We start from the raw sequence: 14,271 nt of genomic DNA on the forward strand, positions 1-14,271 counted from the left end.
CATGGATTAAAATTCATGAAAGTAATGCTAGAGCTCACACACACACAAAACACGCACACTGATGCAGATATATATTGAAACATTAAGGTCAAGAATGAACAAAACAAGTTGGGGAGAAATATTTTAAGAAAATGGAAATGAAGGCCCTCTTGCTATAAAATACCTTGACATGTTGAGTGCGTTGAAGTAGTCGACGGTAAAGATTTCTAGTTCTCTCATATTCCTCTTGTTCAATTTCAAAATCAATATAGGATTTCCACAGCACCTAAAATGATTTGGTTCAGTTACAATAGGTTACAAAACAATAAGATTTAGTTACAAGTGTGTTATGGTATTACCCTTCTCAGTGTCTTTTTTAATATCAGTATTGACAAATACTGAATGAAAAAACTGTGTAACCAGTATGGGAAAAATAACCAGCATAAAGTGTAAAGCAATCATAACACGCTGGAGACAGGATAAATTGTTCTCTTTAGTGACAAATGAATCTTTCAAGACACCCAGTCAAAAGCCATGTGATCATTATGCACTGTATGGTGGTGCCTACTGCCACAAATCCATACTAGTTATTAACCTACTGAGGAAAAGAGTCTGAAGGCAAAACCTAAACAGACTGCTTCTATGTGCTGGGTGGGTCTCAAGAATGGACAAAGGGCCCAACCTAACCAAAGCTCTTTAACACATTTACTAGTAGGTGATGGAGGGCTTCTTCTAAATGAATGGGCCAAATTCAGAGGGAATCCTCCTGGTGTACATTGATATGAAAGCTGGAAATCTTCACCCCCATCTATGGCTAAAATGTCACACAAGAGAGCAATATGCTGCTTAAAAGTACTATGTCCTCTAGCAAGCATAATAAAGGCTCAAGGAACGATAAAGAGAAGGTTGTCTGCCAAGCACAGAAAAAAACATTTTTCAACTGGACGTCCCTTTCAAACAATTTATGCACTTAAGGTACACACTACAGTATTGGGCATGGGGGCTGATGAGTATTTTAATGCAAAATTGTTGAATATTTTTGTCTCAAATGCATTTTAAAACGTTTCCCTTTCTGTAACGCAAGAGCAGCAGTCATTTGGTTAATGCAGCACTTGTGCTAATTTTACTACCTACCTATAATAACAGCTCCTTTGTAAGAACCTTGATCACTCACTTACATTTACCTCCAAAAGTGACTGAATTTGTTTCCCTAACTATAGTTGCTTTCCAGCATGAATGAAAGTATCACTAATCAAAGAGGTTGCACACTCCATATTTATGTAAATATATAGCATCCCGAGTAAATCGGCAGCTTTACATAGGAGTGAAACACCAGTTTCATATTCTATTAAAGTCAGAACAAGCTGCTTACCTCTGGCATGTCTAAGCGCGGTTGACTGATTGCCAATTCATATATGCCCCTTGCTCTCTCAGTATCTCCAAGAATGGTCTCTAACTCCGCAAATTTAATCCAAGATGTGCAATTTTCAGGTGCAAATTCCAGGAATTTTTCGTACAGTTTTCGACATCGATCAAACTCTCGCAGTTGCAGTTCCAATTCAATATAACCTTTAAATAGCTTGTTTTTGGGGCATTTACCAATTGACGTGCCCTAGGTAATTAAAATGAAAACAAGTGGTTATGAACTTGTGAAGAAGATGATAGAACTTCATTACGGAGACACTGATATTTTTTTTAAACATCTTGCAAGACAAATTATTTCTTATCATTGTGAGCCTTTTAACTCAAACTGTTTTTGTTAGAGAGGGGGAAGGTGAGTAATTCAAAATAAAATTACTCACCTGATTAGCTGCTGTTGCCCTTTTCTTTTTTAATAACTAACCATATTTGAATTTTATTGCAAAGAAATTGAACAAGCTTAATTTCAACAGCACAAATTATCATATTTCAAAGAAAATGCAATGACTTAAGCAATATAATTCAGGAACACAGCTGGACATTTCTTGAAGCACACTTTGCCACATTATAAACTTCTGGCCCACTACCTGCTACATGGCATCACTTAAGAAACCTGACAGTGATCATGGATTTCAGCATTTCGGGATATCCACATGAATAAAGTCATAAGCAGTGCTTTCTAAATGGGCCCATATACCCAAGCCTCCAATCAATTCACTTTTTAATTATGGCCTGATGTTGTGCCTCCCAGTTCCTCTGCATTTCCCACTTGGACATCCAGGACAAGGGTACATCCTCCATTCAAGTAAAACTGCAAAGACACTCACGAAACATGGCCTCAGACGCAGAATGGCATCTCAAATGGGTGGCCCCTTCTACAAGAAGAAACTCATCTAGGGAACCTCACAGGCAGCAAACCTATGGCATTCACTTGAGGCAAAAACTAGAAACATTGAAAATCACGGAGAATTCAGGAAATCTAAAGATGTAGCTCTTTCCCACCATATAATGGAAGTGTGCACAAACAACCATTTGCCACAGAATCAAGCGCTATATCTGGGTTAGATCTCAAACTAAATATTCCTCACAAACAGTATGCACAAACACAACTTTGTCTCACTCGCCTCTATCTGTACAAAGCAAAAGCGCAGCTACAGGTTTGCAGCTACAAAGTATGTGCAGCCTCGGTCAATCACACACAATCTCAAACCACTTTCCATAATCCATTCCCTTAAGTTTCCAACCAAACACATCAACACCATGTAAGATAAAGCATCCAATTTCTGATCAGTATCATGTCTCCGCTTGTCAATGCAGTTGTACCGGGACACATATCATGATAAAAGCACAACTCTGGTTATCACGTACAACACTGAAATACCTTCCACGCAGGCCCACTAAAAACTAACACCCGCTGCAACCAAACATATCCAATGAACCAAAACATATCCAATAAACTAGCATGATAACAGCTTACAAAGCACTTTGGACTCTGTGAGCCTAAATATCAAAGCAGACTCCTTCAACCCAAAAGACAAGCTTCTTCTTCTTGATGTGAATTACTTTTAACTTGGGTGCTAGCAACACATATCTGCAGTACGAAAACCAAAACCTCCACCAGACCAAGGGCATTTAATTGATTCTTTCTCACAAGAGTTGTATAAAACCATTCCAGCAAAAACAGTATCTGTCTTACTTGACTTGATTTGCAATGAATAAGAACTTTGCAGTCTTAAATGGGTGAAGGTAAAAGGTACTGAGGACATAAAAGTGTCAGTCAGGTATACACAACTCCTAGCATCTGGGGCCGAGCTGTGTCAGTTGTTTAAGTCTCTACAAAAGTCTTTCCAACAGCCTATCGAGAACTTTAAAACTTGAGAGCATATGCAAGAGGTGCAGTTTATTTTTGTTTCAAAAATAGAAAAGGGACACATTCTTAAAACCTTAGGAAGCAATTAAATCCAGCAGTAAATCAGGTGCCATTAAGTTGCAAAAACATCACATAACTGCCAAGCCTCAACTACCCTTTCGAATTGCTCATGTCTGTAAAGTAGAGCCATGAACATGGTAAGTAGTTCCTGAGTGAGGATGGAAGGATATAAAAAGTATTTGCAATGTAAAAAATCCTACTGTTTTCTAAACAATTTTATTTACAAATAATTTTGTTTTTCTGAGAAATGCAATTCACAGCCATACTTACCAAAGCTCTTCGAGCAAGACTAAGAGTTTTCTGTCGTATTTCAAACTGACCGTACAGTAACCAAATTTTAGCAAACGTGAACTGGAAAACAAAAAGCCAAATTTTTTTATTGAAGCACAGAAAGTCAATTATTTGCATGTTCTAAAAATATTTTCCAAAGAAAAATCACATTTGGCAGAACATCTGACAAACTGTTGATACATTTATAAGTATAATGGCAAGTATTAACTTCAAGAAACAAAAATGCTATCTATCCAGAAACTACTAAAGATCAAATTTGTTTCTAAATGTTTCCCATTAGACTACACGTCTCCTCACAGAATGTGATGTACATATCAAGCATAAAAGACATTTTAATGAAGTCTCTGATTTCCACTGACCGCCTTTTTGGAACAAGTTCCATGGTCGTACAGATCGTGAAGGTCTACTTAGTAAAGCCTATGGAGGAGAATATGGGCAGTGGCGGCTGCTGCTAACAAATTTACTGTATTGTAGCGCCAACACGTTGTCTGCAAATACCTTGAGACTGTCCACTAATCCATTAGGATGTGACTGTGTACCTTATTAGAGAATGAGACAAGTTCGAGGTCAGTAAAGATGATTAGACTCTATAAAGCTAGAGTAGTGCATACACTTTGAGACTTTGTAATAGTTAATCTGTAGGTATGCAATTTGCTGAGCCCAGTGGGCACCAAGAGTATATTTAAAAATCTGTGTATAGTGTTGTAGCAACCGTAGCAACCGATTTCTCTCAGTGTTCATTGATTGTCTAAGGAAAATTTTCCACAATAACAGCAGAGCGCTTTCTTTCAAAAATGGAAGTCTTTAGGGCAATCTGTACACTGGCTGTAAATAAGAATAAGCAGTGCTTAAGTTGTAAAAGAATGAGTGCTGGTGCCCAAAACTCTCACCAGAAGCCACCGGCCAGTGCTATTAAATGTCAACATACAGAATACCCCTTTAATCCACAAGGAGACACAACCAGGCCCTTTCTCGCACTTTTGCAGGTTCCCAGTTCTCCTTTGGTGACTTTTTTCCTTCTTTCTTCCACCGTCTTTCCCCATTTGTGTGATTTTCCTTCTCTTGCTCTCGGGAAATATCTGATGAGGAAAAATAAGTGCCAGTCCCAAACATGATTCCTGATGGCTCCACTGGCAACCAGCAGCTCTAATTAGGCCCTGATAATAAGCAATTAAAATGCTTCCAGAGTTCAGAGGGTGTACATTTTCATCACAGTATGTGTGTGTTTCTGTTTCAATTTTTGACTTGCTTATATCTTTGCCACAGTTTGACGAATCTTCACAAAATTTACCGGAAACAGCACCCTGGTGATTCTTGTTGTGTATGGAAAGTTTTGGGCTGTTCAAAGGCCAAGAAAAAGGGGGATGGTGGGGGTCAAAAAAGTTGTGTTTCCCATGTCAATTCCCATAGGACCTCTAGACATGCCTACAGCCCAAACCGCTGGACTGAATGACATGAAATTTATCAGAAAGCTAGCTTTCGGTATGCAGATTACATTTACGCTTATTTGGTGTAAATCCATTCAGTAGTTTAGGAGATAATAAAGGGAAAACACATTTGTATATCTAGGGCCGCTGATCCATCAAAACGTCTTCACCAATAATGACAAGCTCATGCAAGGAAATGCAGAACTCCGATTGTCTGCCAACACTTCAACCAGGAAGTGCTGGCAGCCATCGAGTGACTCTGCTTTAGCCGAGTCCCAACAAAAAACACAAATTAAAAGAAGGAAAAAGGGCCAGGGTAAAGTCAGTCTGACCCCTCAGCTCTGGTGCGGAGGTCAGACCAACAAAAAAAAAAAAAAACATAAAAAAAAAGTTGTTAAACTTTTAACTGCAAATTCACAACATGGACTCTAAGACCCACTCACAGACCCACTGAAACCCTCATGCACCCACTCACTGAACCACACAGACACTGACACACCCACTAAAACAATGACGCACCCACTCTCCCACCCAGACAGACACTCTCACAGCCACTCTCACACCCAGAATACACCCTGTCACACCTAGAGAGACAGGGTGCAGCCAACTCCAGCTGCGCACAGCCAAATGGCATGCGCAACGTGGAGTTGGGTGGTTAGGGGAGTTAGCCGCAGAGTCTGTCCACAGGCCAGGCCATGTGGCCAACCCCCACTGTGCAGGGCTTGCAGCGCTGGTTGGTTTAACATATAGTAATGAAAATTACTTTACTTTAAGAAACAATAATTAGAAATTCACTGAAAAAAACGAAGGTTACAGGGACGTTATACTTAGGCTCACATTTTAAACATTCAAAACCATAGAAATTCACCTGTTAGAGTTATCTCAAGTAACTATAACTTGTGCCCTCGCCATGCACTGCTAATTACCCCACAAATTAAGTCACTCATGACACCTTTGATAACATCATTGATGATATCAATGTAATATTTGCAGTAAATTTTTGATGAAAATACTGTGCATGTTGGGGGGGGGGCTTCCGTTATAGTTACCATAGGGCATGAGTTATAGTTACTTGAGGTAACTGTAACTATAACAGCCGATTTTCTATGGTTTTGTACGTTTACAATGCAAGCCTAACTATAATGTCTCTATAACCTTTGATTTTTTTTTACACTGAATATAAATCTAGATAAACACAGTTGTATCTAGATAGATAAATATATATCTAAATTTGATAGCAGGGACCCTCTTGGCTGAATCCCCCTTTCGGGGGAAAGTTATGGATTCCGTGTTCAGTGTTAATGGAGCTATTAAAGAGTGTATGACCACAGCTGTTAAGCCTATTTCTAAGTATCAGGAGGGGTGGTGGTTTAGTAAGCAGTGTTATGAGGCAAGGAAATCTCTGAAGAAGGAACTAAAGGCACAGCCAAGAGATAAGGCCAATGTGAGTAGAGCGTGGGCTCACTCTAAATCTGTTTTGAAGGTTGGGAAACAGCAGCTTAAGGAGCAGGCCTGGGAGGACTTGGAACGTGCGTCAAGCCTGTTCTGGAATGTTGTAAAAAGGGGCACTTTCGAGACAGAAACAACAGAAGGGTTGGGCTGCAACATTGCCCCGGAGTTCTGGGTGAGCCATTTCTGTAGGATCTTTTTGGGGGGCACTCAAGGAGAGGAAATGGGCGAACTGTATGGTCACCCCCCAAATTTGGCTATTAGGTTCACACTCAATGAGGTGATGGAGGCTTTGCAGCGTAGTGCCAGCCATAAAGCCCTGGGCCCGACGCCATTCCCACTGATTCATATAAATATTGCCCTCAGCTGTGGGCACATATATTGCTCAATGTTCTAAATGCAGCAGTAAGTGCAGGGATTCCCACCTCTTGGAAATAAAAAGGTCAATCGTAGTGACCCAAAATCTTACCGCCCAATCTCACTTCTTGACTCGTCAGTGAAAATTTTGGGACAAATTGTGTTAAGGCGCAGAGAATTGGGTGATTGAAAATGGGGTCCTGAGCAGGCTGCAGTATGGTTTTAGGGAAGGGCTTGGAACTCAAGAGCAATGTTTAAAACTGCTCATGCTGATTTGCAAATATACGCAAGCAAAGAAGGGTACACTGTATCTTGCTTTTATGGATCTCAGCTGTGCCTTTGACAAGGTGAATCGAAGCAAGTTATGGGAAAAGCTAACCCTGATGGGGTTGGATTCCCAAATTGTGGGGCTGCTTCTTTATCTCCAACTATGAACAAATGCAACTGTGAGGTGTGGGTCGAATGGGGAATGGACAGAATCATTTGGGCTCAGTAGGGGTGTAAGACAGGGGTGTGTTTTGGCCCTCACCCTCCTTCTTTTATACACAAATGGGCTGTATAACTTCTTAGTGGGAAGATGTAAGGGTGTTCCCATAATCAATGGTAAGAATGTCCCGGTATTGATCTATGCGGATGATGTGGTTCTCATGGCCTGCACTATGAAAGGCCTCTGTGAGCTGGTTAAAGAGTATGGAAACTTCATGTCTGCTTTAGACCTAGAGATCAATAGTAGCAGATCACACTTTATGGTGTATGGCAAACCCCTGAGTAGGGTTTGGGGGTGGGGGTGGGGGGAGGGGGGGGGGGCTGAAGATAAACGATCAAGTAATAAGCCAGGTATAGGAATTCCCCTATCTAGAGGTAACTTTTGATGAAAAGGGAATCTGGAAATTCTGTATCTCCAGCAGAAGGGTGCGTTTTAATGCCACAGGAGGTGCTACCTTTGAGTTTGCATCAAGAGTGGGTAATAAACCTATTAAGCCCCTGCTTTAAGTATACAGGCATAAATGTCTTCCAGTTTTAATGTATGGGGCACTACTCTGGGGTTACTCAGATGGCAGGGCCCCTATGATAGAAGAGCATCATTTTTGTAGATGGCTGTTGGGACAAACACCTCTGGCTTTTGCTTGCATGCTGAACTGGATTTGGATTTTATAGAGGATGCTATAAAGATTGCTTCTTTTTTGTTATGGATCTCCATTTGGACAAATGAGCCTGCATCCTTAAATAGGGAAATCCTGCGTGACTGTATGTTATGTGTTCACGCGAGGGAGATTCCCTGGCTGTCATACATAAGAGAAGTAGCCATATCCCTTGGTCGCCCAGATATGTTTAATGCACCAGAGGGCTTAATATGTTCTGATAAACTCTGGGCAAAGGAGAATCTTCTGAAAATCTTAGGAGGAAAGAGGGAGGCGGAGGAATTAAAGAAGAAACCGGTGAGGGATTTCATAATATTAAAAACGGTGGTGGGACCAAAGGCGTACCTCTTGGAGATAAGGAAAGTATGTCAGCTCACAAATAAGGCTAGGAGTAACCAGAAGCAATTTGTGCTTCCCGTTGGGACAGTTTGACCCAAATTCCATACAAATTTGCCCGTGTGATGGTGTCTCTCTACAGACCTTGATCCATTTTACTCTGTTTTGTGATGATGTTTATGCACCTTTTAGGCGTTGTTTTTTACTCCCCTTGTTGAGGGAATGGGGCTTTATGCAGTTATCGCCCAACCTTTTTGTGGCTGCGCATGGTCTCTGATGTATTGGTTTGTTGGGGGGTAGGATCCTTTTTGAAGGGAGCCAGAACCCGGCGGAACAGTGTAAATCCTTTTTAATTTTATTTATAAGTCTTTATTTATTATTGGATTTTTGCCTGGGAAATGATACCTTAAATGTATTTTAAAGTTTTTAAAATTTGTGATTTTTAATCTGTTGTGATTGTTGTGTGATATATATTTATTTGTTTTTATGGTTGAAATGATCAAACCAATTAAAAGCATTTGCTGAAATATATATCTAGATATATAAATGTTAGACTTGGCATCCTTGGCGTGGTCTCCCCTAACTTTTTACCTGTTTCCCAGGTTGTTGATTTGTGCTGGACTCTGTTTTTGCTATTTTTGTTACTCTGGGCACTTTACCCCTGCTATCCAGAGCTAAATTGCCAGTGCTCCTATGTAAAGTGTATGTGTAATTGGAATTCCATGATTGGCATATTTGATTTACTGGTAAAGTCCCTAGTACAGTGCACTAGAGGTGCCCAGGGCCCGAAAATCAAATGCTACTAGTGGGCATGCAGCACTGGTTGTGCCATCCACATTAGTAGCCCTGTAAACATGGCTCAGACCTGCCACTGCAGTGTCTGAGTGTGCAGATTTTAATTGCCAATTCGACTTGGCAAGTCCACCTGCCAGGCCTAAACTTTCCCTTTTCTTACATGTAAGACATCCCTAAGGTAGGCCCTAGGTAGCCCCATGGGCAGGGTGCAGTGTATGTTTAAGGTAGGACATATACTAATGTGTTTTATATGTCCTGACAGTGAAATACTCCCAAATTCGTTTTTCACTGTTGCAAGGCCTAGCGCTCTCATAGGTTAACATGGGGGCTGCCTTTAAATATGATTAAAGTGTAGATTCCCTTTGGGAGCATGTAGACGTTTGGGGTCTCTGAACTCACAATTTAAAAATATATCTTTTAGTGAAGTTGGTTTTGAGATTGTGTGTTTGAAAATGCCACTTTTAGAAAGTGGGCCTTTTCTTGCTTAAACCATTCTGTGACTCTGAATGTTTGTGGATTCCCTGTCTGTGTCAGTTTGACAGTTGAGCTGTTTGCACCTCTCTCAAGACAGTGACACAAAGGGAGCTGGGGTGTAACCTGCATATCCTGATGAGCCGTCTGTGCTAGGAAGGAGGGGAGGAGTGGTCACTTACACCTAAAAGGGCTGGGCCTGCCCTCACACAATGTAGTCTCCAACCCCCTGGTGTGTGTCTGGGGCCTGGCCTGAGCAAGGCAGGATTCCACAAACAAGAGAGACTTCCCTTTGAAGTCGGCCTACTTTAAAGGCCAAAATGGGAATAAGATGAACACTTAAAGACACAGACTTTAGATCAATTCTGGAAATCAAGAGGAACCTCTGCCTGGAGAAGAGCTGAATATCTGAGAAGTGCTGCCCTGCCTGTGGCTGTGCTTTGTGGAGCTATCCTGCAGTTGCTACTTCTGCCTGTGCAAGGGGACAAAGACTGGAGTTTGTTGTGCATTCCTGCTTGTGAAGAAATCTCCAAGGGCTTGTCCCGAGCTGGCCTCTGGTTGTTGAAGTCTCAGGGCCATCAAAGACTTCTCCTGCCAGCACCTGGATTCTGCTGAGACTCCTGACCTGCCAAGTGGTGCCCTATCCAGTTCCTGGGGCTTTGGAAGGTGAAGCTGGCAGACCAAGACTGAAGATCCACACACAGACCGCTGTGCGGGGAAAATATCAACACACATTCTGAGACGCAGCTGAAAAACGACATGCCACCGGCTTCGCGGCAGAAATCGACGCTCCACTGGCATCGCAGCTGGAAGACAGACGCATGCAGCTGGAGAAACGACGAGCAACACCCGCTGGCGGAGGCTGATAACTTTGCAACCCACATTGCGCGGTTTTGCTGGTACCGTGCGGCAGGATTTTTGACGCAAACCTTGCTGGGCGCGGAAAAACGACGCAACACCTGCCCGGACCTGTGAGCTTGCCCGGATCAACACATTGCTCTCCTGCAGAGAGGAAAAACGTCGCGCGCCGACCCAACCGGAGGAGGAGAAACGTTGCACGGTCTCGCTTGCGGGTGAGAAATCGACGCATCGCTAACCTTTTTTGATGCACATTCGCCAGTGTGTTATTTTGAGGCTACCCAGCTACTTTTCAACGTGAACAGTGTTTTTACTGTTTACAAAAGGATTTAATACTCTTTTGCTTTTAAAATTAATAACTTGACTTGTATGTTGGATTTTTGTCGTTTTGGTCTTGTTTTGTTTAGATAAATATTACTTATTTTTCTAAACCTGTGTTGTGTCATTTTGTAGTGTTTTCACTGAGTTACTGTGTGTGTTGGTACATATACTTTACACCTAGACTCTGAAGTTAAGCCTGCCTGCTTGAGCTAAGCTACCAAGGGTGTGAGCAGGGGTTAACTGAGGGTGATTATCCTTTACCCTGACTAGAGTGAGGGTTCTTGCTTGGACAGAGGGTAACGTGACTGCCAACCAAAGACCCCATTTCTAACAATATTATATATTGAAAATGTCACTTACCCAGTGTACATCTGTTCGTGGCATCAGTCGCAGTAGATTCGCATGTTCTGCAATAGCTCGCCATCTGGTGTTGGGCCGGAGTGTTACAAGTTGTTTTTCTTCGAAGAAGTCTTTCGAGTCACGGGACCGAGTGACTCCTCCTTTTGTCTCCATTGCGCATGGGCGTCGACTCTATCCTCGATTGTTTTTCCCCGCAGAGGGTGAGGTAGGAGTTGAATTGTAGTAATAGTGCCCATGCAATGGAGTGACTAAGTATGCACCTATTTAAGGTTGAGATGATACATATATAATTAATTGAAGGTAACTTCCAAACTGCTACAGGCTCCCGGGGAGGCGGGTGGGCACATGCGAATCTACTGCGACTGATGCCACGAACAGATGTACACTGGGTAAGTGACATTTTCAGTTCGATGGCATCTGTCGCTGTAGATACGCATGTTCTGCATAGACTAGTAAGCAGTTATTTCCCCAAAAGCGGTGGATCAGCCTGTAGGAGTGGAAGTAGTCTGAAATAATGTTCTTAATACAGCTTGCCCTACTGTGGCTTGTTGTGCGGATAACACGTCTACACAGTAGTGCTTGGTGAATGTGTGAGGCGTAGACCATGTGGCTGCCTTACATATTTCATGCATTGGGATGTTTCCTAGAAAGGCCATGGTAGCACCTTTCTTTCTGGTTGAGTGTGCCCTTGGTGTAATGGGCAGCTGTCGTTTAGCTTTAAGGTAGCAGATTTGGATGCATTTAACTATCCATCTGGCTATACCTTGTTTTGAAATTGGGTTTCCTGCATGAGGTTTTTGAAATGCAATAAAGAGTTGTTTAGTCTTTCTGATGTTTTTTGTTCTGTCAATGTAATACATCAATGCTCTTTTGACATCTAATGTATGTAGTGCCCTTTCAGCTACGGTATCTGGCTGTGGAAAGAACACTGGAAGTTCCACTGTTTGATTTAGATGGAACGGTGAAATAACCTTTGGCAAAAATTTAGGATTGGTCCTTAGGACGACTTTATTTTTGTGTAGTTGTATAAAAGGTTCCTGTATTGTAAACGCCTGAATCTCGCTTACTCTTCTTAGGGAAGTAATGGCGATGAGAAATGCCACCTTCCAGGTTAGGAATTGTATTTCGCAGGAGTGCATGGGTTCAAAAGGTGGACCCATAAGTCTAGTTAGGACAACATTTAGGTTCCATGAAGGAACAGGTAGTGTTCTTGGTGGTATAATTCTCCTAAGGCCCTCCATGAATGCTTTAATGACTGGTATCTTATATAGGGAAGTTGAATAGGTAGTCTGCAGGTATGCAGATATTGCTGCAAGGTGTATTTTAATGGAAGAGAAAGCTAGGTTAGATTTTTGTAAGTGAAGCAAGTAACCCACTACATGTTCTGGAGTTGTGTGTAATGGTTGTATTTGATTAATATGGCAGTAGCAAACAAACCTCTTCCATTTACTTGCATAACAGTGCCTGGTGGATGGCCTTCTGGCTTGTTTTATGACTTCCATACATTCTTGGGTAAGTTGTAAGTGCCCGAATTCTAGGATTTCAGGAGCCAGATTGCTAGATTCAGCGATGCTGGATCTGGGTGTCTGATCTTTTGGTTGTGCTGTGTCAACAGATTTGGCCTGTTGGGCAATTTGATGCAGGGTACCACTGATAGGTCTAGCAGCGTTGTGTACCAGGGTTGCCTTGCCCAAGTTGGTGCTATCAATATGAGTTTGAGTTTGCTTTGACTGAGTTTGTTTACCAGGTAAGGAAGGAGAGGGAGAGGAGGAAAAGCGTAAGCAAATATCCCTGACCAGTTCATCCATAGGGCATTGCCTTGGGATTGTTTGTGTGGGTATCTGGATGCGAAGTTTTGGCATTTTGCGTTCTCCCTTGTCGCAAACAAGTCTATCTGAGGTGTTCCCCAGAGTTTGAAATAAGTGTTCAGAATTTGGGGGTGAATTTCCCATTCGTGGACCTGTTGATGATCTCGTGAGAGATTGTCTGCGAGTTGATTTTGGATCCCTGGTATAAACTGTGCTATTAGGCGAATTTGGTTGTGAATTGCCCAATGCCAAATTTTTTGTGCTAGCAGGCTTAACTGCGTGGAGTGCGTCCCCCCCTGCTTGTTTAGATAATACATTGTCGTCATGTTGTCTGTTTTGACGAGAATGTATTTGTGAACTATTATTGGTTGGAAGGCTTTTAGTGCTTGAAAAACTGCTAGAAGTTCTAGGTGATTGATATGCAGTTTTGTTTGATGTACGTTCCATTGTCCTTGTATGCTGTGTTGATCGAGGTGTGCTCCCCACCCTGTCATGGAAGCATCTGTTGTTATTACGTATTGTGGCACTGGGTCTTGGAAAGGCCGCCCCTTGTTTAAATTTATGTTGTTCCACCACAGAAGCGAGAGGTAAGTTTGGCGGTCTATTAACACCAGATCTAGAAGGTGACCCTGTGCTTGAGACCACTGTGATGCTAGGCATTGTTGTAAGGGCCTCATGTGCAGTCTTGCGTTTGGGACAATGGCTATGCATGAAGACATCATGCCTAGGAGTTGTAATACCATCTTTGCCTGTATCTTTTGTGTTGGATACATGCGTTGTATGATGGTGTTGAAATTTAGAATTCTTTGTGGACTTGGAGTGGCTACTCCCTTCGATGTGTCTATTATGGCTCCTAGGTATTGTTGTACCTTGCGCGGCAGAATGTTGGATTTTGTAAAGTTGACGGTGAACCCGAGTTTGAAGAGGGTTTGTATGATCTGATTTGTGTGATTTGAGCACTGTATGAACGAATGGGCCTTGATTAGCCAGTCGTCCAAATATGGGAACACATGTATTTGCTGCCTTCTTATGTGTGCAGCGACTACCGCTAGACATTTGGTAAAGACTCTTGGTGCGGTTGTTAATCCGAAAGGCAGTACCTTGAATTGGTAATGTATTCCTTTGAATACAAACCTTAGGTATTTCCTGTGCGATGGGTGTATTGGTATATGGAAATAAGCATCCTTGAGGTCTAAAGTTGCCATGTAGTCGTGTAGTTTTAGCAATGGCAATACTTCTTGTAGTGTGACCATGTGGAAGTGGTCTGATTTGATGAAAGTGTTCACTACTCTGAGGTCTAGGATTGGTCTCAGCGTTTTGTCCTTCTT

General features: G+C 42.1%; 1 protein-coding gene across 1 annotated transcript in view; it reads right to left on the minus strand.

Moving 5' to 3' along the window:
* CRNKL1 (crooked neck pre-mRNA splicing factor 1) overlaps positions 1-14,271 on the minus strand; it is a 101,812-nt gene that overhangs the window by 8,639 nt on the left and 78,902 nt on the right. The window contains exons 10-12 of the mRNA XM_069234341.1: positions 3,599-3,679; positions 1,352-1,591; positions 164-265 (exon numbers count right to left, since the gene is read on the minus strand). Coding sequence (XP_069090442.1) covers positions 164-265; positions 1,352-1,591; positions 3,599-3,679 — 423 coding nt within the window. The remainder of the gene's footprint in view (positions 1-163; positions 266-1,351; positions 1,592-3,598; positions 3,680-14,271) is intronic.

This window comes from Pleurodeles waltl, chromosome 5 (genome assembly GCF_031143425.1).
Source record: "Pleurodeles waltl isolate 20211129_DDA chromosome 5, aPleWal1.hap1.20221129, whole genome shotgun sequence".
NCBI lineage: Eukaryota > Metazoa > Chordata > Amphibia > Caudata > Salamandridae > Pleurodeles > Pleurodeles waltl.